The sequence below is a fragment of the Natator depressus genome, chromosome 18 (genome assembly GCF_965152275.1).
Source record: "Natator depressus isolate rNatDep1 chromosome 18, rNatDep2.hap1, whole genome shotgun sequence".
In the NCBI taxonomy this organism is placed as follows: domain Eukaryota; kingdom Metazoa; phylum Chordata; order Testudines; family Cheloniidae; genus Natator; species Natator depressus.
Genome location: NC_134251.1, coordinates 8,521,693 through 8,548,155, shown reverse-complemented (window position 1 = coordinate 8,548,155; position 26,463 = coordinate 8,521,693). Strand labels below are relative to the sequence as shown.

Sequence of the window (26,463 nt, the reverse complement as noted above, 5' to 3'; positions counted from 1 at the left end):
AGAGCTGCCCTCGCTGGGGTACTCACTTCCGCCACAGCCGGCCCAGCGCGCCCCTTTCCCCGCGGAGGCTTCCGCCTACGCCGCCATTAGTGCCAACACCAAGAGCAGACCCTGCCCGGGTGCGGGTGTTTTTCCTCACTAAGGCGCCAAACAAGGCAGCCCCTGTGGGCGAGGCCCCGCCTGGCGGGGCCGCTCGCTGGAGCCGGCGCGCTGCCTGTCGGGATAGGGCTCGGACTCGGAGCAGCTTCCGGGCTCGGACCATGGCGGCCGGTGCCTGGCCGTGGCTGCTGCTCCTGGCCCCGCTGGCGGCCGCGGTCTACGAGGATCAAGTGGGCAAGTTCGACTGGTGGGTGCTGGGGCCACATCCGGGTATTTAATTCCCCCTCCGTGTCCCCTGGGGTGGGGGGCTGGGCACCCTCCCCACTGCCCCCTGCGGAGAGGTCTGGGCACCCTCCCGCCGTCCCCTGGGCTGGGCATCTCCCCTCCCCCATCGTTCTCTCGGGCAAGAGGGGCTGTGTCCGGGTATCTCCCGCCCATCCCTGGGGTGAGCCGGGGAAGAAGCGAATCCTGAGCGTTGCCCCATCGGAGCCCGAGTCCGACCCCGCTGCCAGACTGGGTGTGAAGCGGGCAGAACGGCTGCAGCTGAGCTGAGCTTTGCGAGGTGAGCAGGAGCCTGCTGGCAGCTGAGCTCTGCCCTGGCCCCGAGCTGGCTTGCCTGTCACTGTCATGGGTGCTGGTATCTCTGGGGGAAAATGTGTCCCCCAACCTTGCCATGGCCGCGTGAGAGCCCCAGCTTCAGAAACATCTGTAGGGAACAGGCCCGCACTGGCCATTGGAAAGGTGCATTAGCTGATCAGGTATTTGTCCTGCTGTCTAGGATTTAGAGCCCTTTGCCTCACGAAGCTGCTCCCTGTCTCCCTTTTCTCAAAGGGATAGCTGAGGAATGTCGATTTCTGCTTCCCATTTCACTGGGGAGGAAGAAAATGACCTTTGCACAGCAGTGGCTTTCAACCTAAAGACATAGGAATTGCCATATTGGCTCACATCTAGTTCAAAGTCTTGTCTCTGACAGTGGCCAGTTTTGTAGGAATGAGTAAGAACCGTGCAGCAGGCAGACATGAACCTTGAGGCTTAACATCCCTTCCAGAATGATACAAAACTACTCAAGATACTTAAATCCCAAGCAGACTGTGGAGAGCTACAAAAGGATCTCTGAAAACTGGGTGACTGGGCAACAAAATAGCAGATGAAATTCAATGTTGATAAATGCAAAGTAATGCACCTTGGAAAGCATAATCCCAACTATACATATAAAATGATGGGGTCTAAATTAGCTGTTACCACTCAAGAAAGAGATCTTGGAGTCATTGTGGATAGTTCTCTGAAAACAACCACTCAATGTGCAGCGGCAGTCAAAAAAAGCTAACAATGTTGGGAATCATTAAGAAAGGAGTAGATAATAAGACCAAAAATATCATATTGCCTCTGTATAAATCCATGGTACATCTTGAATACTGCGTGCAGATGTTGTCGCCCCATCTCAAAAAAGATGTATTGGAATTGAAAAAGGTTCAGAAAAGGGCAACAAAAATGATTGGGGTATGGAATGGCTGCCGTATGAGGAGAGATTAATAAGACTGGAACTTTTCAACTTGGAAAAGAGACAGCTATGGGGGGATATGATATAAAATTATGACAGGTGTGGAGAAAATAAATAAGGAAGTGTTATTTACTCCTCACAACACACGAACTAGAGGTCACCAAATGAAATTAATAGGCAGAAGGTTTAAAACAAACAAAAGGAAGTATTTTTTCACACAACACACAGTCAACCTGTGGAACTCCTTGCCAGAGGATGTTGTGAAGGCCAAGACTATAACAGGGTTAAAAAAAGAACTAGATAAGTTCATGGAGGATAGGTCCATCAATGGCTATTAGCCAGGATAGACAGGGATGGTGTCCTTAGCCTCTGTTTGCCAGCAGCTCAGAATGGGCAACAGGGGATTGATCACTTGATGATTACCTGTTTCATTCATTCCCTCTGGGGCACCTGGCATTGACTACTGTCGGAAGATAGGATACTGGACTAGATGGACCTTTGGTCTGACCCAGTATGGCCTTTCTTCTGTGCTTAATGTTTGTTTTTATTAATTATGACGGCTCTGGATATTCTTGATATCCATATAAATACCCAGTGCTGTTTTGGATATTGTAAAGATGGGTTCTTGCAGGTTGTCAGAGACTGACATTTATTTCCAGTCTCTTTCAAAGTGCTCATTTCACATCCATGGTGTCCTAAAATACAATCTTTAACATAACAGGAAAAACATTCTCCAGCAAAGTTATCCAATTCTGATGTGACATACTGAGTAAAGCAATGGATGGGGATTCAGGAGACCTGGGTTCTAATTCTGGCTCTGTCACTGGCCTGCTGAGTGACCTTGGGTAAATTATGTAATCTATCACGTGCCTCAGTTTCCCCATCTGTAAAGTGGGGGCTAAGAATGCTTATGTCCTTCGGGCTTTGAGGTCTACTGATGCAAAGTGCTGTGTAAGAGCTAGGTATTTATTAATAAACTTTTATTAGATGTCTCTTCTCAGTTGCATGTTTGTTGGTCAGATGATAGAAATCCATTGATGCTACCCAATATGCAGAGAGCTCAGGGAAGAATTTAATATAGCCCCAAAAGAGCTGTGAAGACCAGAGACTTCCTTTTTGCAAGGGGCCATCTTAATAGAAGCAGCACATGGCAGCTCTTTTCATGGATAAGAATACATTGTTTGCTTTGGTAGTATTTAGTGAAGATGCAAGAATGAGACTGGTTATACTGCAGTGCAACAGAGTCTTAGACACTTTGTTTTCTTCGTGTGAATTTCCTAGAAGCAGATTTGACACTGAGCTCCAAAATATCACAAAATTCCTTTCTTGCTCATTCAGACTCCATTTCTCTTTTCATTTACAGTGATTTCCTCCCACCCCCGCAAGAAGGATTATAGTAGTGTTGTGGTTTTCCTCTGTCAGTCCTTAATAGTTGCAGCCAGTGCCACCATATAGTTTGTGTTCTGGCCACCTGTGTTAATTTTAATCATCCTTTCCCTATTTTTCAGTAGGTTAAGTGGAAAGTGTTCTTTTTTTCACACCTTCTTTGATTTTTCTGTTCCTTAGGAGGCAGCAGTATGTGGGAAAACTCAAGTTTTCTTCCTTGGAAGCTTCACAGGGCTCCAAGAAGCTTATTGTGGCTACTGAGAAGAATGTGATAGCTGCTTTGAATTCCAGGAGCGGAGACATCTGTGAGTGAACTGTTGTTTTATGACGCGGGATTTGCTATTTGTGTGGGAACTAATGCACATGGGACCAAAATTAAGCCCTGGCATACATTAAAAGTTACTCCTGCTTGCACCAAAGCTAACTTTCGGCACATAGTCCATTTTCAGGGTTGTGGGGTGGTTAACTAGACATTATTTTCCCTGGAGACGGGGAATTTTTAAAAATATACTTATCCATTTTATTTAATTTTTTTTCAGGCTTAGTGGCTTCATTTCTGACTTTCAAGTATCAACTTGTTAGGTGCTGGCATGACTAGTCTGTGTACTAGCTTACATCTAGAGCTGTTCTTGACCAGTACAGTGGGACCAAGAACTGAATGGGGCATGAAGACTGAATTCCTGTCTCATCCCAGAGGTGGTCCTTCTGGATAAGAGTTGAGGCACATTGGAAGGGCCGTTTTGAGGAAACTTGCATTGGCAATATCTATACTGTACTTGGCCTGTGGTTAGATGGAGGATGTCAGTCTGTGACAATGCCAGTTGATACCTTTCTTCAGCATGAAATACCCCAGGGGGGAAAAAATCTCATTCCCACTTGACTCCTTGTTCCTTTCAGTGTGGCGTCACGTGGACAAGGGGACCCCCGAAGGAGCAATAGATGCCATGCTGATCCACGGACAGGGTAAGCAAAGCATTTAGCCTTCCCTGTGTGATGAGTGTTCATTCCCATTACGGACCTCCAGCCAAGTGTGGACAGAGGGCTAAATTTGCTAGAGCTAATAGTCATGGTGAGCCTATAGTGGATACAGGTGCAGTGTTAAAGATTGTGTGGTTTACTCCTTGGCCTGTCCTCTTTTAGACACTTGAGGATAATTTCCTGCTTCTCTGCTCTGTTTAATTTACCACTTGGTGCTATCAGGATCACGGCTACACACAATACTTTTGTGACTGTGCATGACATTAGAAATCCTGGACTCCTAGTGCTAAGAGTATAAGTGAACCTGAAATCCTCTGCACATTATACAAATAAAATGACCTTCCTGACTATGAAACAGACCGGATGTCTTCTGTGCAGTGGTTGATATCTAATGTTCTGTTCATACCAGTGGAAGAGCAAGTAACCTGGAGGATGAGCAGGGAATTGAATAAAGAAGCCAATGTAAAAATATTTGATTTGTTGTTCTCTCCTCCCGGCCAGATGCCATCACTCTGTCTAATGGTGGGCGTATTTTGCGTTCCTGGGAGACAAATATTGGAGGGCTGAACTGGGAAACATCACTGGACACTGGCAGGTGGGAAATCTTCAGTGGACTGTCATTCTATACCCTTTGGAGAGGGGAATTTGCCTTCCTTGTGTGTAGTTGTGTTTTAGGGACAATGTCAATTAGCTATGAGGGTCATAAAGTAACCGTTGTGGGAATATTGTCCAGGTGCTGAATTTTGCAGTCATTTATCACAGGCAGGACTAATGCTATATCCTGTGGTAACCATGCAAAATTCTCACCTGCTTGGAGTGAATAGTGGGTTACGTGGTGTATCTGGGCTGATAAATTTTCATGACTATTTTGCAATGCTGAAGTGGGGGCGGAGGGGATTGTACATCATCTACATTTATTGAAGGAGGACGATTGAAATCCTTTAATTATACATAAGCTTCCCCTGTCAATGTGCAACATTCTGGACCTGGAGTGGCCACTTTGGCCTGATGGGATGGTTGGTCTTCAGTCCCATCCTTGCCCTCTCTGCAATGCCAACTATTATGGTGGTTTGGTCGCACAATATTAACTATATCTAGGTAAGAGTAGCTATTTTTAAGAAAAATGTGGGTGTTGTGCCCGCTACCAGGGTGGAGGAGAGCAGGGCTGTCGTCTATAATTCTAGTGCTGCTATGACTCCACAAGCTGGGTAAAGGCTCTAAGTATGATCGTCTCACCCTCTGTCTCTGACCTGTGCTTAGTTTCCAGATGGCTAGTTTGGTGGGGTTCCAGGACACAGTGAAATATTTGGCTGTCCTGAAGAAGGCTGCCCTTTCTCTTCATTACCTCTCCAACGGCCACCAGAAATGGGTGGAGCATTTACCAGAAAGGTACAGATCCAAAACAAGGATAGATCACTGACTCACAAACTTGTCTTAAGGGGGAGAGGACCCCATTGTTCCCCTTTGCTTCTGAAAATGTTCTCCGTAGTATCACATGGGGGGATTGCATCCATTCCCTGTACATATGAGAATATAGACTCCTTGGGAGCGGGGACCTTGCACTGTACAGTATGAAGAGAAAATATTAGCACTATTTGGGTAATTGCGGGGAGGGAGGGAAGGAAGAGGGTCTTCCTGTGCATAAAGACAGGAGCACATCCATTCCTATTTACTGATTTTAGTGCAGGCAAATTACAGACAACTGACAGCATTGTGATTTATGCACTGTATGGTACTAACATGGACTTGCGATAAAGTGACCATATGGTATCTTAGGGCTCGTCTGCACTTTAAATTCACACCCTATCTTAATCTGAATTGACTTTGAAGAGCAGTAGCTATTCCTGAGTGAGTCCATGTGTAGACAAACTTTTAGATTAGTGGGACAAAATAGATCAGGAGATGACATCTCTTATGGAGAAAAAGCAATCTAAGAATAAACTAAGCATATTACCCCGAACAAACCAGTTTGTGCCAGTAGCAGCTTCCAGTCAGAAAACAGGGGCCCACCCAGGTGGGGGAGTCCCCTTGTAATATACAAGAATGTTCTTAAAGGGGCTGATGTGATTGACTTCTGAAGGAAGATTAAAACTACTAAATAGTTACAACTAGGCTAAGCAGTGATCGCTAAATGAGACCTGACCATGTTCCAGTGACTGAGGCCAGTGGGAGAGGGAGGATGAAACTAGGTTACCTGAAGGAAGGAGGTGGAGTTGATAGGGGAAAAACTTTCTAATGGTGAATCTGTTTAGCTTGTGAAATAGCCTCCCAAGGGAAGTGGAGGAAGTCCTGTTGCCTGAGACACCTACTATCCTGCACTGGCCTGAGAAGGCTAAGGGAAGGATGGACAAAGTGACCCAATAAGTCGTCTTCATCAATACTGTCTCTGGGTTTTCAATGTGTTTAACTGCAGGAGGTGATGGCTGAAGGGGAGGAGTCCCTAAAACATTTATTTGTGTTGATGGGCAAAAATTCTCCTGTTGGCCAATGCACTTAGTTTAGCTGATCTTTCCTTGTGAGACCTGTGATGACATCGAATGGGCTTCTAGAGCAGGGGACTTTACAGGTACTCTGGGCAACTATTGGAGAAGGTGATTCATTGCTGTTTCTCCTCTTTCAGTGAGAGTACCCAATACCAGCTGGTGTATTCGTATGGAACCGGGGTGGTACGTGCACTTGGAGTTGCTCCTCGAAGCCATTTGAACATTGTAACCTTCAGCGTAGAAGATGGCGAAATTACAAAACAGGTAGAACTGATACATTGATGCATGGTGTCAGCTCGTCACCAGGTTGGCTCTAGTGTGGATCCAATTTATCGAAAGCTCCCATCTGGGTAAATTGAATGTGATGTCTAGGGAAGTTAATTGCATTGCTGGCACATAGGTCAAAATGTCATCCTGTCTCCATGGGATGTCTCATGGGCCTGGAAGGAGACTTCACAACTGCATCTCCCAGACACAGGGCTTGCAGAACATAGTAAAGTTGAGATCAACCTGGGTAATCTCAAGATGGATGGCAGTTTACCCAGGGTTACAAAATTCTGGCTTTATGGGGATCCCATAGAGAAGATCCACTGTTTTATTGATAAATGGGATTCTCCTGCTTTTCACACAGGCCTTTGTTAGTGTGACTAAGTTTAGAAGTGAAATGTAACATTAAGCCTTTGATATCACACACTGGCTGGCAAGATACAGGCCCCTTGCAAATGGACACAATCAAGGCTCTTTCTGGAATTTCTTCGTGGGGTTTTCCAACTGCTGCCTCTCTCCCTTTATTGCCCTGCAGCTAAGAGTGTCAGCCCCCTGGATGAAGAGCCTAAGTGGTGCCTGTTGTGTGGTGGGCGAGGCAGTGCTGGTGTGTGTGGACTCTGACACACAATCGCTCTATGCTTTATCCCTGGAGACTGAGCAAGAGATGAAGCAGATCTCACTGCAGGTGAGCAATCCTGACATAGCCTTGCATGTAAGTGGACATGAGATTTGCTGAACCAGTCCCAGGGGAGTGAGGAGGGGAGGGGTATTGGGGTCACTAGTTAAGTGCTGTGCGTGGGGGAAGCATAATCCACATCAGACTAATTTGGAGGAGGGAAGGGGAGATCACATTGCTTCCATGTAATGGTTGCTTTATGGGGTGATGATTTCAGCTCTTTAAATCTTGTTTTTTGTCGTATCGTGGGAAGTAGTCCATCCTGCATGGATTGCTGGCAGCCTAATAGTCACCCCAGACCTCTGCACTATGGCTTCACGTTCAATCAGATACGGACTAACCCTTCATAAAGGTTGTATTGTTAGTGAGGAAGGGGATGTGTTTGATCGAATTGTGTAATAAGTTTCCATCTTGCCATGTTTGCTTGTTCCTCTTCTCAGGCCCTTGACCTAGAATTTGCTGACAGTTTCCAGCCCAGGATTTTGCCCACTCAGCCCAATCCTGCCAGTGCTTCACGGGCTCAGTTCTTCCTGCAGCTGGCTCCAAGTCACTTCACACTGCTGCAGTACAGAAACGGGCTGCTAAGCCTCGTCCGGGACTTCCAGCAGGTAAACGAAATGAACACAGCTGCAGATCCCTGAATAGAAGAGATGAACTACAGCAGAAATTCAGTGGATTGACGTTGGCTGGCTCCATCCACCAGTAAAACCAGAACCTTCATAAAGCATGCACTAAGCATTACGAACAAGCTGCTAAGGTCAAGTTTCAATCATACTTTCTATAGCATTGGTTGAACCTATGTACGGTAGCAGTTAAACTATTTGACATGAGTTCAGGAGGATCCAGTTTCTGACAATTGTCACCAAGGTGTGAGTTTACTAATACGGGGTCTGTGCTGAGTAAAGAGGTGGATTGCTGCTAGAAAGCACCTAAATGACCAGTGGTTCTAGTACATTTAATACTGCTGGTGGTAGTTCTAGTGGACCAGAAGTACATGAAATGACCATTCCAGATTCAGTGCAGTATTGTCTACAAGAGTCTGGCTAACTGGGGATGGGCTCAGTGATCTAATAGGTTTCTATTAAGTAGAGATGGAAAAGACCACCTTTTCCCGATTAGGTTCTTTTCTTCCTTTCTTTGACTTTGGTGGTAGCTTTCCATCTCTTGTGTGTCTGAGTTTCATCTTTCATATTTAATGGTATGACTGTTATGGGTGGGAACCCTGTTAGTCCTCAACTCCGAAGACTCAGGCCGAGCATTCAAGTGTGAAAATCACGACTGCAGGTGAGACGCCTCCGTGGCAGTGCCTGGAATTTTGACAGGCTTCTGACTGGTCAATGATAAAATGCTAAAGGTTACTGGTTCCCAGCATGAATCTTCTCTTCAGTGGTTGTACCAGAGGTTGCTTCACTGCCTTGTAGCGAAACTTACTAGAGTCCTTCAATCTATCAGATTTGCTTGGTATGCTGAAAATGAACTGACCTGTTGGAAATCGGCTGGAGAAAGGGCTACTGTTCTAAACCAAATGAGAATTCAGTCCTCTGCGCATATGTGTTCTGATTTCCCCTCTGTTTTTCAGGCAGCTTTGGTGAACTTTGCAACAACTGGGGAGAAGACTGTGGCTGCTGTCCTGACCTGCAGGAATGAAGTGGTTAGTTAGTTGCACAATGGAAATTTCAGATTTGCTTCTAGTTCTAAAAATTTGTGGGGTTTTTTTAGTTAGTTAGTTTTGTATTGCTTTTTTACTGTTATAAAGGTTTTGAGGGGCCACCGAAGAGCAGTGTTTTACCACTGTCAGACTGAATGTACCACCTTGACTTAAACACCTTAGGGCACAAGAGGCCCAGGCTGGTAATTCTGATTCAGTCTCCATTGAAGTCAATAGTAAAACTTCTGTTGACTTCAGTGGGGCCAAGGTTTCATCTGTTGTGACTATCAACATGCAAGCTTCTGGAGAGCTGCTGAGTGCCGAGCAACCTCAGGATGGAGCATGGGTGCAATGAATATACAGAGCGAGATGACTCTTAAAGATTGTCTACACTATGCAACAAAGCACATTAGAGGTAGAGTGCTCCAACGTGCTACACTCTAGCTACCCTGTGTAGACCCTGCTGGCATGACCTAAACAGTACGTAAGTTTGTGTTAACATAGTCACTATGTTAATGCAAACTAAGTACTTTTTAGTTTGTACCAGCAGGGTCTACGTGGGCAGTTGGAACACAGCACATTAGAGTGCTCTGCAAATCACATCCCTCTAATGCGCTTTACGACGCTGTGTAGACAAGCCCTTAGCAAAATAAATACCTTAGTGTTGGGAAGGAAAGTCTGCTGACTAGCTGATATGGTGATGGGTGACTAGGCACTATCATTTTAAAAAACAAAATCCTACCTTTTGCACTGTTTTAATAACCAAATGCCCTCGCCCATTTTTCACTAAAACCAGAGATTATTAAAAATGGAAGAATTAAAACAAAATCCATTTTCTTTTTATAACCGATGCTATTTATTCTTCATTTTTCAATCTGAGGGGAGTGGAAGATCCTAGTCAGTTACAACTCTGTTTAGTCAATTTCCCGTTCACTTTCATTTTCAGGGTCTCCTGTGTTGAGCACTAGGGGAAGAGATAAAGTGGGGGGAAAAAACACTCCTCAGACTCTGCTGACAGCCTTAGGGTAGCTGGATATTCCTGCCAAAAGCATGAATTAAACAATATTGGTTATTGGCTTCAGAGCTAATACCCTGCTGTAATGAATGTGGTCATTTCAGCCTCTCTGAGCTAGTGGAGCAGGCTGCCTGTCTGCAGATACAGGTAACCAGCACGACTTCAGGTCTCATTTGGAAGGTTATCGTCACAACCCAAAGGGCTAGAAACATTAAATAAGAAAACGTCTATTCTGAAGAAACTGATAGTGCTCCATAATACAGCTTTCCTCCATGTATTCACCATCTCCTCCATTCCTACCCCCCATCCCTTTAGCATGGTGCAAAATTTGTGTTGCAAATGCTGCAGGGGAATTTTTAAAAAATCCTTTGGGATAGAGAGGGAAAAAAATTATGACATATTTTAAATGGTCTTAGGTTTTGTGTAAGGTATTTTCACACAACCTACATTTTGGGCCCCGTTTGTCTTGACAGTTTCCATATACAGTAGAACTTCAGAGTTACAAACACTAGACTTATGAACTGACCAGTCAGCTACACACCTCATTTGGAACCAGAAGTATGCAATCAGGCAGCAGCAGAAACAAACAAACAAAAAAGCAAATACAGTACAGTATTACGTTAAATGTAAATTACTAAAACAAAGAGAAATTTTAAAAAATTGAGAAGGTAAGGAAACTGTGTGCTTGTTTCATTTAAATTAAGATGGTGAAAAGCAGCATTTTTCTTTTGCATAGTAAAGTTTTTCCAAGTTGTATTAAGTCAATGTTCAGCAGTAAACTTTAGAAAGAACAACCATAACTTTTTGTCCAGAGTTACGTACAGCCTCCATTCCCCAGGTGTTTGTAACTCTTAGGTTTTACTGTAACAGTGACCTAAAGTCTTGTGAGAGGAGGTACCCAGCTAACCACTTCATTTTTCAATACCACTTATCATTTGCCCAAGTTTGCAGCTGCTGAGCAGGGAGGCAGAACTTGTTCCTGTTAGACACTTAATGTTCTTATGTTTTCCATGTCTTTGTCATGCTCACCAGTTCTCTTTCTGTTACTATGTTCTTTGCAGAAATCTAGAACTCCTGATCAGGCAGACAGCACTTCTGGACATTCCCATAGACAGGTATGGAAAGGAGCTTGTTGTCAGGAATTGTAGGCAGTCTTTGCAATTAACAGGCTGTTCCTGTCTCTTGGGTTTGGAAGGCTGAATGGCGGAGGGGGACAGACTGTTACTCTGGAGAATCATGTTTTTGCATCAGCTCCATGAAACTTTATCCAAAAGCATCTTAAAACTATTCATTTCCTGAAACTGTATGGAACTAGATGAACATGCTACCCTCTCACAGCATTAAATGAAAGATCTGTTGTTTTGTAGACACCCATTTCCCCACCTCAAAATGGAAAATGCTTTTTGAACATCAAAGTTTATTTCAGAAACAGTACCTCTGTGTAGTTAGGAGAGAGCGCTGCCTGGTATTTGAAGCAGGGCATTGGGAGCCAGGACTCCTGATTTCTATTCCCAGATCTACCACTGACTTGCTGTGTGATCTTGTAAAAGCTGTGTAGTCTCTCTGTGCCTCAGTTTACCCTGCAGTTTAATGTGTGCTATACCATCTACCCTGCAGGGGTGCTGACCCTCAAATAATTGTTTGTAAAGTGCTTTGAGATCTTCAGAAGAAAGGCATCATAGACCCCTGCTGTGTTCTGTCCAAATGGGCTCAGAATTACAGTAGTTACTCCTCAGGAAAACAAATGGAAGCACGTGCAGATGCACATGTCACCTAGAATTTGTTTTCTGTCCCAAACTGGTGTGCTGTTTGTGTACTGTTAAGCAGCTGCTGCGTTGTGCTCCAGAAATGCCTGCATTTCAGTGGTGGGTGAATTGATCCTTGTAAAGAGTTTATTGTATACAGCACTTTGGAATCATTTGTGATAAAAAGCGCAGTGTAAGTAGATTATATGTGTTTAAGTCAGCTTGTCTTTTATAATGCTCTAGGAATACTTAGCCTGCTCCAACAACACCTACAATATTAATCTGTATTTGGTTGAAACTGGGCAAAGACTGCTGGATACCACGATTACCTTCAGCTTAGAGCAGAGTGGCGCCAGGCCTGAGCAGGTAAGTTAGGAGCCTCTCTCCTGTTGTTGAACGTGGTCAGAGATGGGTGCATGGAGTTTCTCTTTACATCAGACTTGTCTGTATCTTGAGGCTTATCAAACTTTTTGCTGCAGCCAAACAGACAAATCCCTGATTTAAGGTAGTATGATCCGTTGTGTAGGATACTAGTTTGGGAGTCAAGGAGATCTGGCCCCTACATGCCTCTGCCACAAACTGTTGTTTGACCGTGGCCAAGTCATTTCATCTTTCTGCATCTGTTTCCCCAGCTGTAAAAGGCGGTTAGTGAAATTTACCCACCTTTGTAAAACACAAGATCTATAGCTGAAAAGTGCTGCATATTATGACCGCCTTTCCTGACTGGCAGAGCCGGTCAGAGCTCCTTGGGTGATCAGAAGGGATTGCTGGTAGTGAGAAGTGACTGCAAGACCACCCATGTACCCATGATGTTTTTGATCCAGATATGGTGGCATTGCTTATCCCTGGGTTTATAGAGCCTGGTTGTAAGGGCGGGGCAAAGGTGGATTGGGCGGGACCTCATATATCAGGGGAGGGTTGACACCATAGAATAATATTGCCAAGCACAAAGTAGCTGCTGCAATTGCCAGTGTGTTCTTGGCACTGCTGATGTCTAACTCGGTGCTTTAAAATACTTGAAGTATGAGAGTTGCTGAATGAAACCAGACTCTAGTCTGCCTCTAGATTTCTGAGAAGTGTACCCGAAGGTAGCACCTCATCTATTTGTTGCTTTAGAATAGTGGTGCTCAACCTATTTACCATTGTGGGCCACCTATGCAGCTCTCTGTGTGTTATGTGGGCCACATCCACACAATATATATACTACCTGTATGGCTCTGAGGATGTCACATGAGCCGCAGCTGTGTGCTGATTGGGCCGCAAGTGGCCTGCGTGTTGAGAACCACTGCTTTAGGACCTTAAATGTAACAGTGATCTTGAATCCTTTCCTCTTCTCCCCTTTGGAGTGCATCTTGCTTGTCTCGGGCAGGAGGTTATAATCATGATCATCTCCTCTTTCCTTGTCTCCCTTTTCCAGCTCTATATCCAGGTCTTTTTGAAGAAAGATGACTCTGTGGGTTACCGAGCACTGGTGCAAACAGAAGATCACATGCTCATGTTCCTCCAGCAGCCAGGTAAGTTGGAACCAGATTGGCTGGTTACCCCGGTCCTATAGTGTATCCTCTCTTGGCACTTGCAATAGTGCAAGTTCAGTGGCGATTGTGTCTAGTCAAGCAGATTATTTCCTGAGCTAAATCCCATAGAGGAGTGAGAAAACTAGGAATATCCCTCACCCCCACAACTTGAATTTTCCTTCACTACCAGAGCTGAGAATCTGATCCTGCAATGTGCTTTGTTGAAGCAACAGCCTGTTGGCTTTAGTGAGGCTCTGCAGGGTTTCAGGGTTCTGCCCACACAGAACTTATTGCAGAACAGGGACCTGTAGCAGCTATTCCTCGATGCCTTTTTGAAAAGAAGGGAAATTCCTCAAAGTATGGTGTTAAACTTTAGGGTGGAGTTAAGAGTCCATTTCTGTTGCTTGGGTCTTTGAGGCCTTGCAAGAATGTTAGAGGTTGAACTTCATGGGTTTGGTTTTTTTAAAACTTTTGTTTTTGATTACTCCAACCCTTTTGCAAGCCCTTCAGTGCTCAAGTCATGGGTGTGTACTTTCAACAGTGTCTCTAGTGTAATGAAGTGAGGGGGGGTTGTTAGTGATTAAATACCAGTGTGTTCATTATTGTAGTAGACAGTAAATATTGATATCCAAATTGCTTCAGAAATGTGGCATTTTGTGATTTATTAAGCAGCTGTTTACGTTTGTGAAGACCAGACAGAAGATCCTTCAGTCCCAAGTGTTAGGGGTATAGCTGTCAATCCATTTCAAGGGACTGGATTTGTAAGATCTTCCTGTCTCCTGATTGCTTTCAGGAACAAACATAGCACAGATCAGGAAATGCACTTGCTCTTTTCTTTGAATCAACCTATGTTGCCTTTTCTTTGTATCTCTCTAGGAAAAGTTCTATGGAGCAGGGAGGAGTCGTTGGCGGAAGTGGTAAGCTTGGAGATGGTGGATCTACCTCTGACGGGTGCCCAGGCTGAGTTGGAAGGGGAATTTGGAAAGAAAGCAGGTAACAGCCACGGTCCCACTCAGTGTTCCCTCTAATTTTTCCCACACGTGTGTGGAATGAATTTTGTTATGTGCACCAGTGTGGAGGTTGGGGGAGGGGAGGCCAGCCCACCTACTGGCGCCTCTACCTTAGCAACGACCTTTCATCGCCCAACGAGACCCAATCAAAAAGCCTTCTCTCCGGGGCCAGGGCGTGGGGGCCAGCGCAGGCTACAAGTCCCAGCACACATTATGTCCTGGAGTGGGCCCGCCGGACCAGCAGGAGGCGCCTGATAGTCTGCGCTCCTTCATGGCTCTAAACGAATCAGAGCCTTCTCCACCATGAGGCATGAGAATACGAGCCGAACAGCGCCTGAGTTGGTTGAGGATTTGGACCAATTAGCGCCTGCCGCAGCTGCGCTGGGTTCAGGCCGCCCCTCCCCCGACCGTGGCAGGTCCAGGGCTGGGGCTGGGGGAGGGGCACCCCTCTCCTGGCTGTGGCAGGTCCTGGCTGGGCGGGTTCCCTGAGTGTCTGCATGGTGCTAAATGGGCTGCTGCGCGACCACGCAGCTTACAGGGAACTTAGGACCCACTATGTATAGATTCATAGATATTAAGGTCAGAAGGGACCATTATGATCATCTGGTGTGACCTCCTGCACAATGCAGGCCACAGAATCTCACTCACCCACTCCTGCGGTAAACCTCTCACCTATGTTTGAGCTATTGAAGTCCTTAAATCATGGTTTAAAGACTTCAAGGTACAGAGAATCCTCCAGCAAGTGACCTGTGCCCCATGCTGCAGAGGAAGGCGAAAAACCCCCAGGGCCTCTTCCAATCTGCCCTGGAGGAAAATTCCTTCCCGACCCCAATTACGGCGATCAGCTGAACCCTGATCATATGGGCAAGATTCACCAGCCAGATACCCAGGAAAGAATTCTCTGTAGTAACTCAGATCCCACCCCATCTAACATCCCATCACAGGCCATTGGGCCTATTTACCGTGAATATTTAAAGATCAATTAATTGCCCAAATCATGTTATCCCATCATACCATCTCCTCCATAAAGTTAATCTTTCATCTTGTTTAATCTTGAAGCCAGATAGAGTTGAACTTCTAAAACGAGATCACACATAAAAGCTCTACTAATAGATTTTCCATAACCCTCTGGGTCTAGCAGACATAGAGCGATAGGGAAATTACAACAACCAGCTTGCCCGCTCTTACCAAAACGCTTCTGTTTGATTATCCTGTATTGTCTTACCCTGAAGACCGAAATATAATTGCCTTTATTGTCTTTCTTGCCATCCGGATCCAGCCATTCAAGGTAACCCAAAGAATCACATGCAGTTCCTTTCCTCTCTTTGCTGGTGGATCTTTGTCCTCCCTGTTTGGTTTGTTTCTCAGAGAAGAGATAGATTAAGCATAGGACATGGCTCCGAACTGGAAGCCAATTCAGACTTCAATTGCCAAGATTTGGGTGCTTCTCCATAAAGATGGCTCCTGTTATGCGAGAAGTGAAAGCAGGAGCCATAAGATCAAGTACACTAGTTAGTTTTAGTTGGGGTACTTGTGGGAGTGATAGGGAAGAGACTCTGCACACGGTAGTGTTGCGGCTTGCAGGAAAGCTTGATCTGAGGCGAGCGGAGTGCCTGCTGAAGTGGGATATGGCAGTGTGTATTTAGGGGCTTGGTAGGCGAAGGAGCTTCTATGATGGTAATGGGATATAATATGATCCAGGTGTCGTGGAAGGTGAGGCAGAATTTTCTTAATATATACGAGTATGGCAGCACATGAGTTTTATAGACTGAGGCACTAGTCTGATTTGCTGGGCTGTGTGTATGTTTCCCCTGCTGTGGACCATTGCTTGTTGTGCTAACGGTTGTCACTGACTTGTTTGCAGACGGCTTGCTGGGGATGTCTCTGAAGCGCCTCTCCTCCCAGCTCATCCTGCTGCAGGCCTGGACTGCACATCTCTGGAAGATGTTCTATGATGCCAGGAAGCCGCGGAGCCAGATTAAGAATGAGATCAATATTGACAACTTGGCGAGAGATGAGTTCAACCTGCAGAAAATGATGGTGATGGTCACTGCCGCAGGAAAGGTGAGGAGGGCAGGGACTGGAAGCCATTCCTGGAAATGGAGCATACTATCCTGGCAATGGTGAGGGGGGATTTGTGGTGGGAAAGGTGTCAGGAGACCAGCAGACTGTCTTGTAGTGGAGGAGGGAACCCAAAGCAGAATGGAACATCTAGATGTGAAAGACACACTGTTACTTACGTTGGTTTTTCTTTTTGTCTCTTTGCTTCAGCTCTTTGGTATTGAAAGCAGCTCCGGCACCATCCTGTGGAAGCAATACCTACAGAATATGAGGCCAGGCTCCTCCTTTAAACTGATGGTCCAGAGAACAACGGCCCACTTCCCCCACCCCCCACAATGTACGCTGCTTGTTAAGGACAAGGTGAGTCCTTTACACACACACACACTCGCTCACTCACTCACTCACTCCCCCCTCCTCGGGTGGGTTTTACCTCCCCATAGTGAAAAATCCACAGTGTTAAAAATATCAGATTTGTATTCTGTAAATGCTTTAAACGACGACAAAAAAAATAAATAATTTCACTCAAAAGCTTTGTCCACTACATGAAGCAGAAAGTCAGCAAACTGTGTATGCTAGTTAAATAGGAAAGGTTTTCCCTCTGCTGGTCACACGACAGTATATACTCCACAGAAAATAGAAACACTCTTGCTTATTTCGGTGACATTCTGGGCAGGCCACAGGAGGGTCTCGTTCGAATTGTATATATCATACGTGAACGCTGTGGGATCAGCAGAGACGAGGTGATTTGAGCGCACAGTATGTTCATCTGTAGGGTAAGGAGCTCAGTGAAGGGAGAAAGGCGGCGTAGAGAGTTACATCCAAATATAAACCAAGCCAGCAGGCAACTTCATAAGCTAGAAGAACAACCACCCTTTTCTGTGTTTGCCCTAACTAGTTTCCCATCCTGTTGTCTGTTTCAGGAGACCAAAATGAGCTCTCTCTATGTCTTTAACCCCATCTTTGGGAAGTGGAGTCAGGTGGCTCCCCCTGTTCTGAAGCGTCCAATTCTTCAGTCTTTGCTTCTGCCCATCATGGATCAAGATTATGCCAAAGTGCTACTTCTGATCGATGATGAATACAAGGTAATCTTGGTCCTAGGGCAAAACGATCTCCATCTGCAGGATAAATATCTCCCCTGTCAAGGCAAGAAATAAGAACGTTGTCAATTAATAGTCTCATTCCCTTTGTGGGCTGATTTCAAGGGACTTCATCAAGATAAAACACATATTTAAAGCCGTATCTTTATCTTTGTCACTAATAACCCCATTAGAGTAACATAGAAACTTTAAAATCTAACTTGCTCCTTGTTGTTCTTGCGCTTTGTTTATCTCTTCCATTTCATTCAGCTTGTACCATGAAACCAGTCGTTGCCTTCACACTTGACTCCAGACAGTGTAACTCTCCTGGCTCTTGTGCATTAGGTGGCATAGTGCCATTTGTTTTATTTGGTCATTTAATACTGCAGGGGAGAGCGACATCCCAAAACTGATGACTTTCATTGCAATTGAAAGAGAGAGTCACGAGAATCTATTTAGTCACATTAGGATTTGAAACCCCCATGGTTTTTAAAACAAACTCTAAATTTTCAATCTGCACTAAAATGATTCTACCCCTCTTTTTGGCCTCCTGGTGCAGAGGTAAAATATAGCAAGTCTCTGGCTTACAGACCAGAAAGCTGTGTTTCAAACACAGGCCACAGCCCCCTCCCCAGTGCAGATTCCCTACAGACCTCTTTATGTGGATGCAGATTCCCTACAGACCTTTTTATGTGGATGGTAAATGGCTTATATTCTTGCCAGGCAAAAATATAAGCCATTTATTGAACAGGGAAGGGTAGTGTTAGCTTCCCTATTACCCAGGGTGCCTCTGCCCTTGTTTAGCCAAATTCATCCTTAATTCAAGCCATTTACATCAGTGGAATTTACATCTGTGGTAAATTGGGCCCAGTAAGCTTAACTAGACTAGCTTACTTATATATGTGAGACTAAAAATTGATAACTAATGTCTTTGTTTAAACTCTTCTTCATCTTCCCAGGTTACAGCTTTCCCAGCAACTAAAAACATCCTCCGCCAGTTAGAGGAAATAGTCCACTCCATCTTTTTTTATATAGTGGATGCTGAACAGGGCAAACTCTCTGGTTTCCGGCTGCTAAAGGTACAGAAGATGCTCTGTGCTATGTAAGAAGTGACATGTTCATCCCACAGAGTGGATGTATGGTGGATCTTTGCTGTCATTGTATGGGATTTTGGTTTGATGTATAAGAAGTAGAGCTGGGTATGGACTTCTGACACTTCTCAAAAGCTTCTTGAAATCTTTGTAAACTCTCAGTTGTAAATAGTTTTTACTGAAGAATCCAGACTTGTCTCCATCCTGCAGTTTGGTGGGATTCCACAAGAGGGAGCCGTTCTCCCATATTTCCCTGGTAAGATGCACTTCGGAGCTGAGGCGAGATGAGAGCACAGTAGTTCAAGTAATCTTTCCCACCCAGCTCCCCAAGGCTGTTGCCTATTCTGAGAACTAGTTTGGCTGCCCTAGACAATGGGCAGAGAAAGCATGTGCTCTTCCTCTAGTAAAAAGGGTTGACACCTGTTCTGGTGATCTTCTAAATCAGCGGGTCTCAACTGGGGGTCCATGGCTCCCTGGGGCTCCATGAGCCCTTTCAGGCACCACTGAAGCCCTGAGTTCTGGGACCCCCCGACGGGGCTGAAGCCAGGAGCAGCCTGGGGCTGAAGCCCTGGTGCTCCCCACCCCTAACCCCCCTGTGGGGCTGAAGCCCCACCCTTGGTGCCCCCCCGCATGGCTGAAACCCTGAGCTCCCCTCCCCCACCCTGAAGTCAGAGCAGCGGGGAGCTGAAACCCTGAGCTCCTCCCCACCCTCCCCCTCCCCCACTGAAGCAGGAGCAGTAGGGCTGAAGCCCCGACATGGGCAGAATCCCTGAGCCCACAGGCAGAGTTGAGGGGGCATGAGGGTGTTGCCCCCCCACCAAACTGCAGTGCCTTACCCAGAGTGGGGCAGTCATGGGGGCAGTTCCACCTCCCCATACCTCCTCCTCTCCCTCAGGCCCCCTCAGCCCCCACCCTCTAGCCAGATCCTAGGCAGGAAGCTGGAGCCAGGCAGTGCAGGGCAGCTGCTCCTCTGGTTGGTGGTGCCATGGAGTGGGTGGCCGTGGCATTCCCCCGTCTGCTGCTGGTGCCCAGGGTTGTGGCTGCTCCTCAGCTCCCAGCCCCCTTTGACTGCTCATGCAGCCAGTCAGAACTGCCCAGGCAGGGACCTGGCTCCGGGGCTGGCAGAGCCCCACCAGCACACTGCCCCAGACAGGCGAGTGGTCTGCTGAGGTGAGTCCAGGGGTGAAGGTGGCGCTTCCTCCCTGGACCCTGCTGTGCAGAGCTGGCCTGAGCCCTGCTGGCCCTTGCTGCCCCCCCCCCCCCCCGATGTCAAACTACACATATGCCCAAGGGTCCCACCCCTGGCCTGGAGCCCTGAGTCATCCCCCCGCGCTGGGCCCTGGAGTTTTTATAGCATGTTGAGGGGGGCATCAGAAAGAAAAAGGTTGAGAACCGCTGCTCTAAATTGCACTCTCTGCTAGCTGCAAATGACATGGCTCCAACTCCATCTGTGTGTTTTACGTGGGAGGGTTGTGATCACCCACAGATCTGTACTAGACCAGTGGCGTTTAATATATTAACGATCTATAAAAGGGAACGAACAGTGAGGTCTCAAAATGTGTAGGAGGCATTTAACTGTTTGCATTAGTTGAGACTAGAGAAGACTGAATAACACCAGAGGTACCTGACAAAGCTAAGCAAATCAGTGGCATGATGGCAGGTGAAACTCAGTGTCCACAAATGCCAAGTAAAGTACATTGGAGGTAATAAGTTGAACTGCTCGTACACAGTGGTGGGGGCGACATTAACTGTAGCCACTAGGAAAAGGAATTTGGCTGCCACTGTGAATAGTTCAAGGCACAGTGGTGGACAAAAAGGCAAACAACGTTAGGATGAACAAATAATGGGATAGAACGTGTTATGCAAATAAATCGCTGATATGCCTTCACCTGAAATGCTGTGTTCCCGTCTGATCACCCAGTCTAAAGAAAGATCTAGCAGAAACAGAGAGGGCCGAGAGATGGGTGACAAAAATAACTAGAGGTGGGGAAAGGCTGTAAGGATTGGGGACAACAAAAGCATGTAAAAGAATGAAGGGTGTATAAAAGATAAATAGGGAACCTTCCTATTTGTCCTTTCTAATACAAGAATGAGGGGACATCTAATGAAGTTTATAAATTTGTTGCATTTAACTGATAAATAGAATTTAGTATTTGAGACAACAATTAACCTATGGAACTCCATGCCACATGATATCATTGAAGCCAAGAGCTTAGGAGGATTCCAAAAAGGATTAAACATGTATCTGGATAATTTATATGAGACAGAATTTTATTTATATCATTACATACAAAAAAAAAAGACACTGCAAGAACATTAAGGTTGCAAAATCAAGCGCTAAAAAGTTGGGAAAGACAGAATTAAGGCTGCCTTTAATTCAGCACCCTTATGATAGTCTTTAATTACATGATCACATTCCAGTATCTTTGAAAACAGAGGCAGAATGCCAGACTGGATGAAGCACTGATCTGATTCACTGTAGGAACTCTCCTTCTAGGGGGGAATCTCCCTATGTCCTATAAATGGAGATGGTGTCTTTCAGAGGCTCAGGAAACCTTATTTTGCATCTTGTCTCCACTGTAGGATCTGACAACAGAGGAGAGCTGGCAGATGACCATCCCAACGGAAGTGCAGCGAATAGTGATTGTGAAGGGGAAGAGATCAAATGAGCATGTACACTCCCAAGGCCGTGTGATGGGTGATCGCAGCGTCCTCTATAAGGTACTGCAGACATTGTTAGCTGAGCTTTGGTGGCTGTGAGCTGTATGCTAAGGTTTCTATGGAATGTGGCATGGAAGCATCAGGGAGCATGATACCCACCTCCTGGGCTTGTAGACACTAAGCATGTTTTAAAAGCAACACTTAACCTGGTTGGAAAGATGTTTTTGCCAGCTATGCTGTCGTCTTGAGCTGTCTGGTAATTCTCTTTATGGAGCAGCCCATATATTAGCAACAAAGGTAGCAAGTCTAATTTGCTATTTATTATTTTCCTGATCCTTTTTTTTAGACCAATGCTGAGGTCGAGAGAAAGGGGGAGAAGGGGTGGGGAAAAATAATGATACTTAATGTCCATCCTGGGATGCATCCGCACTTGTCCAGGCCTTTTACCAGACTGGTAAAGGGAGGTCAGAAGGAACTAACTCTGGATTTGCTATGGTCTTGTTCTCCCTCTCATGCTTCCCAACGTCATCATCCTCCTCCATCAAACAATTCTAGCCGGGCAGTGGTGTTGTGAGCTTCCAGCCGAGGGATTGGTTTGGAAGTGGATTGGAGATTAATGACTCTAGGTAAACAGAGAACAAGTGAGTTACAGAACCACTGAGCATGGTCTCCAGGAAGATGTTGCTGGCTGCTGCATTCTTGCAGAACTGCATCCCAGGTTGGAGGGGCTGACTGTCTGGTTGGGTGATATAGCAAGCCAAGTATTGCATATCAAAGCACTTGCCTTGGGGGAAGATTTTAAAACAAGTGTCTGATAGAACTTTCGTTCTTTTCTCTCCTGATTGGGGAGCACAGCTTTGTAATTCAGAGCCCTTTTCTAGGACTGCTGGTCCTGAGTCCTGACACAAGATGGGACAATTGGTGCCAGGTTTCTGCATACCCACCAGTGTCTCTAAACTTTACTGGAAGACAGGAGAAGCTGAATTTGGGCAGAGGAAATTTTCCTCTCTAAAAGTTTTCAGGCAGCTATTAAAGACTATGGCTGTATCATGACAGCTGCGGCTGATTATAAATCTGTCCTGATGATTTGTGCTGCTAACAGACATCTTGTTGCCACCATCTTTGGCTACATAGGTCTGGGAAAATCTACATAAATTGCCGCTGGCACAATGGTTATTAACTAGAGGTTTCCTCACATCTCTTTCCCTGTCCTTGTTATAGTCTTTGAACCCTAACCTGCTGGCAGTGGTAACGGAGAGCACGGATACGCACCATGAACGCACCTTCATTGGAATCTATCTGATTGATGGAGTCACAGGCCGGATCATCCACTCTTCTGTGCAGAAGAAAGCAAAGGGACCTGTCCACATTGTCCATTCAGAGAACTGGGTGGTGGTAAGGAAAAGTTATTGCTCGTAATCCTTTACCAAATACCTATGCTCCCCGACTCCCTGACAGTGACTGTCCAGCCACCCTCTGTGTGAATTGACTCGTGCTGGAGCATTCTGCTCTGCCCTCCTGAACAGTGTCTTCCCCTCTTGTCTCAGTACCAGTACTGGAATACTAAGGCGCGCCGGAATGAGTTCACTGTGCTGGAGCTGTACGAAGGGACGGAGCAGTATAATGCCACAGCCTTCAGTTCTCTTGACCGCCCGCTGTTGCCTCAGGTCCTCCAGCAGTCTTATATCTTCCCATCTGCCATCAGTGCCATGGAGGCCACTATCACTGAACGTGGCATCACCAGCCGTCACTTGCTCGGTAAGAATTGAGTTAGGGCAGGGTGGAGGGATTGGATTACATGTGTGTCAAATTTTGTATTCAAGATAAGGTCACTACAGTATATAGGGCAATCATTGGCCATGATGGTCCCAGGGGCTGCGTTAGAGGAAAGTATATTTTTAAAGCTAGCCTGTGATTTGAAGAAATACTGCAGCTACAGCCCTTCTTCCTTTGACTTAAACCCTGGTGCATGCTACTCTTCTGTGTGCATTCAGACATTGCTGCTGTCTGCGTGGGCTGTGCCTTCGCCTTTCCCTCATGAGCTGCCTTTAGAGCAACAGCAGTATTCCGCCTAGCCCTCTGCTTGCTTCCACACACCCTCCCTCATCCCCGAGTAGTGGACTCGGCAAGCTCTCTCTGGCGTGCATCAGGAGGACCATTGGATTAGCCATCAGAGAGCAGACATAAATGGTCACTGCTAAGAGAGAGTTTTTTTTTTTTTTTTTTTAATGTGCAGTTGGGCTTCCCTCTGGCTCAGTTCTCTCCCTTCCAAAGGCTCTGCTGGATCCTCGACGCCCAGAGATCCCTACAGAACAAAGCAGGTAAGCAAAATGCCATGGCAGTAATCTCCATTCCCAGGCACCTGCCAGAAGGGGGAGGTTGAGTGTTTTAATGCTTTAGTCTGGAGTACATTAATTTATCAGTTCTCTCTGGCCAGATTCAGAGTTATTCTTACTCTAAATTTAGAGAGGCTGTTGTCTTTATTGGCAATTGGACTGCTTTACTGCCAGTCCAGGTGTGAATAAATTAGTCTGGAACACAGTAGTCCAGAAGGCTATCAAAAAGCACCTGTTAACATCATACTAGTGACTAGTATTCTACGTAATTATCTATTTTTTTTAGAGTGATACTTTAACTGATTTATTCCTATGGCCTTGAACCTGGTTGGTTGGTGTCATAGACTTTAGAAGGAGGTGGACACTACCCTAATTACAGCATGTCCTGGGCTACAGGTTTGTCTCCCTCTTCCTAATAGCCTTTACCAAGCACCATGGGTGAATGACTAAATTATCTGTATAAAGATTCTAATGTTGTATCACCAGACTTGAGTTCCAGATAACAGGCTGCTTAGGAATTTAGCCATTATGCTGTGTTTGGTTGGGTTTTGATATCTCTCAAATGTCTTTCAGGGAAGAAAATTTGATTCCCTATTCCCCAGATGTCCAGATCCATGCTGAGAGGTTCATCAACTACAATCAAACCATATCCCGAATGAGAGGGATTTACACCGCCCCCTCTGGCTTAGAGTCCACATGTTTGGTGAGTCTAGATTAGGGTTTTTTTTGTAAAGCATGATGCGGGATACAACAGTATGCCATCACACACCCTTGAAGGGAAGGTATGCAATTTCAAGCCTTGTTATAAGTCATTGCTTAATGATTTCCTGAACTGTGCTTTGCTTGATCAGAACCATAGGGATGGGCCTATTATTAAGGCTAAGATTTTGTCATGGATATTTTTATTAAAAGTAAGGGACAGGTCACAGGCAATAAATTCATGGAAGCCTGTGACCTGTCCCTGACTTTTACTAAAAATATCCATGATAAAATAGGAAATGGCTGAGCAGCTTGCGGGGTGGCTGGGAGCTCTGGGGGCCCCCACCACCTGTAGGGGCTCAGAGCTCTAGAGTCCGCCTGCCCCTCCTGGCAGCTGTGGAGCTGCGGAGGACCCCTGCTGCCCCTTTGCGGCAGCTGGGGAGCTGTGGGGGTCCACCGCCTCAGGTGGTGGGGGTACCTCACAGCTCCCTGCTGCTGTGGGAGGCAGCAGGACCCTGCAGCTCCCAGCCGCCGGGGCTGAAGTCACGGAGGTCTCTGGAAGTCAGATTCCGTGACAAAATCGTAGCCTTATCTATTATTAATGTATCTGGATTTCTGCTTGAAGCTGCTGTAACAACTGGTGGTCTCACTTCTTTAGGTTGTTGCGTACGGCCTGGACATCTTCCAAACCAGAGTCTACCCATCCAAGCAGTTTGATGTTCTGAAAGATGACTATGACTATGTGCTGATAAGTAGTGTCCTTTTTGGACTGGTTTTTGCCACTATGATTACAAAGAGACTTGCTCAGGTGAAGCTGCTGAACCGTGCATGGCGTTAAGCGCGTGGGTGAAGGGAACACTGAGGGCACCGGTGAGGCTGGAGAACAGGCTGGCTGGGATTCTGAGTAGCTGATCATTTGCTGGAGTGCACACAACTGGGTTTAATTATATGTTATAAATTGTACTGTTGTGATGGAGGCCAGTCTTTTTATCACATTTCTCCTGGAGACATTGAAGGGAGGAGCTGCTGGTGGAAGAAAAATATGCCTCCCCTGGGAAGAATTCCACCCGATGGCAAGTAATTAATGAGACTACAAAGGAACATTCATCTGTCCAGGACTTCACTGAATCAGTGTGAAAAAACCTTCTACAGCTTTTTTTTTTTCTTCAACGCACTAAGATGATAACATCACTTTCCATGAAAAACCTTCCCCTCCTTTAGCTAAGATTGATATCAAAATACTAAGAATGTATTTCTTCCCCACTTCTGAGGGTGCACTTTGAAACCAGTTGATGGCTTACCTCTTCCCTACCTCAACCATTACTAAAATCTTGGAGGAGACCTCTAGATTCACCACCGCTCTGATTGGAAAGCTAGATTTTGTAAATGCGAGCTACTGTACATGGGGCATGGAAAGAGGGGATGTTCATAAGATAGCCAAGAGACTATAAAGAAAATGATGCATGCAAACTGATTGCTATAATTTCCTTAAAAGGTTTGATCAATGGGGAAGGAGTTCAGGGAAAGATGCTTACTAAAGTCTTCATATTCTTTATTTATTGTGACTGCACTGTATGTTCCTTTTCTGTGTTTTAATCTTTCAAATGGTTGCACAACACAGACCTCATTGATTGGCTATTTCTGGGAAAGTTTTTCTCTGGTTAAAAAAAAGTAAATATTTTGAAGGGTTTAGCAAACCAGAGAGATACCAGTTGCTGTGAAGTTGCATCTAAAAACATCCCACCTTCTATGCTATTTTGCCAAACAGCTAGGTTGATAACTTGAAACTAAGTTTAAAAATATTGTGATTTAGGAGTAAAGAAGCCTGCGATTTGTTTTCCCTCCATGTATCAAGGATGTTCATTCTTGGTATGTATTAATATTCAGTATCTAATTTTAAATTGGAATAAGTTTTTACAATGATCTGTAACTCATTGGGACATTAAGTGCTAACATTGGTTCTGAACCTCCTATTTACTGAAATGGTTGCAACTTGGCACATGAAGCAAAGGGCTTTGTTGCTTTGGAAGCCTTATTGATTTATGTTTAGCTGAGATGTGATCAGATAACTAGATGCTGTAACAAACTAGATCTTGTTTTTAACTGTGAAACTGGTCCACAGTTGTTTTGTGTGGAAGAGTTGGGGCAGAAAGGATGAGGAATATAAGGTCATTTCTGCATAGTGGAGAGCAGGTCATCTAAATAAAAGTAATTTGA

General features: G+C 45.5%; 1 protein-coding gene across 1 annotated transcript; it reads left to right on the top strand.

Moving 5' to 3' along the window:
* Positions 1-190: 190 nt before the first annotated feature.
* On the top strand, positions 191-26,463 carry EMC1 (ER membrane protein complex subunit 1). Its single transcript, XM_074934017.1, has 23 exons — positions 191-346; positions 3,167-3,291; positions 3,884-3,949; positions 4,466-4,559; positions 5,225-5,353; positions 6,585-6,711; positions 7,250-7,399; positions 7,831-7,998; positions 8,970-9,041; positions 11,115-11,168; positions 12,042-12,164; positions 13,216-13,312; positions 14,189-14,305; positions 16,187-16,386; positions 16,594-16,743; positions 17,304-17,465; positions 18,419-18,538; positions 21,134-21,271; positions 22,433-22,606; positions 22,759-22,969; positions 23,448-23,532; positions 24,121-24,250; positions 24,905-26,463. The coding sequence occupies exons 1-23, from the start codon at positions 261-263 to the stop codon at positions 25,082-25,084; spliced, it is 2,958 nt and encodes a 985-aa protein (XP_074790118.1). The 5' UTR covers positions 191-260; the 3' UTR covers positions 25,085-26,463.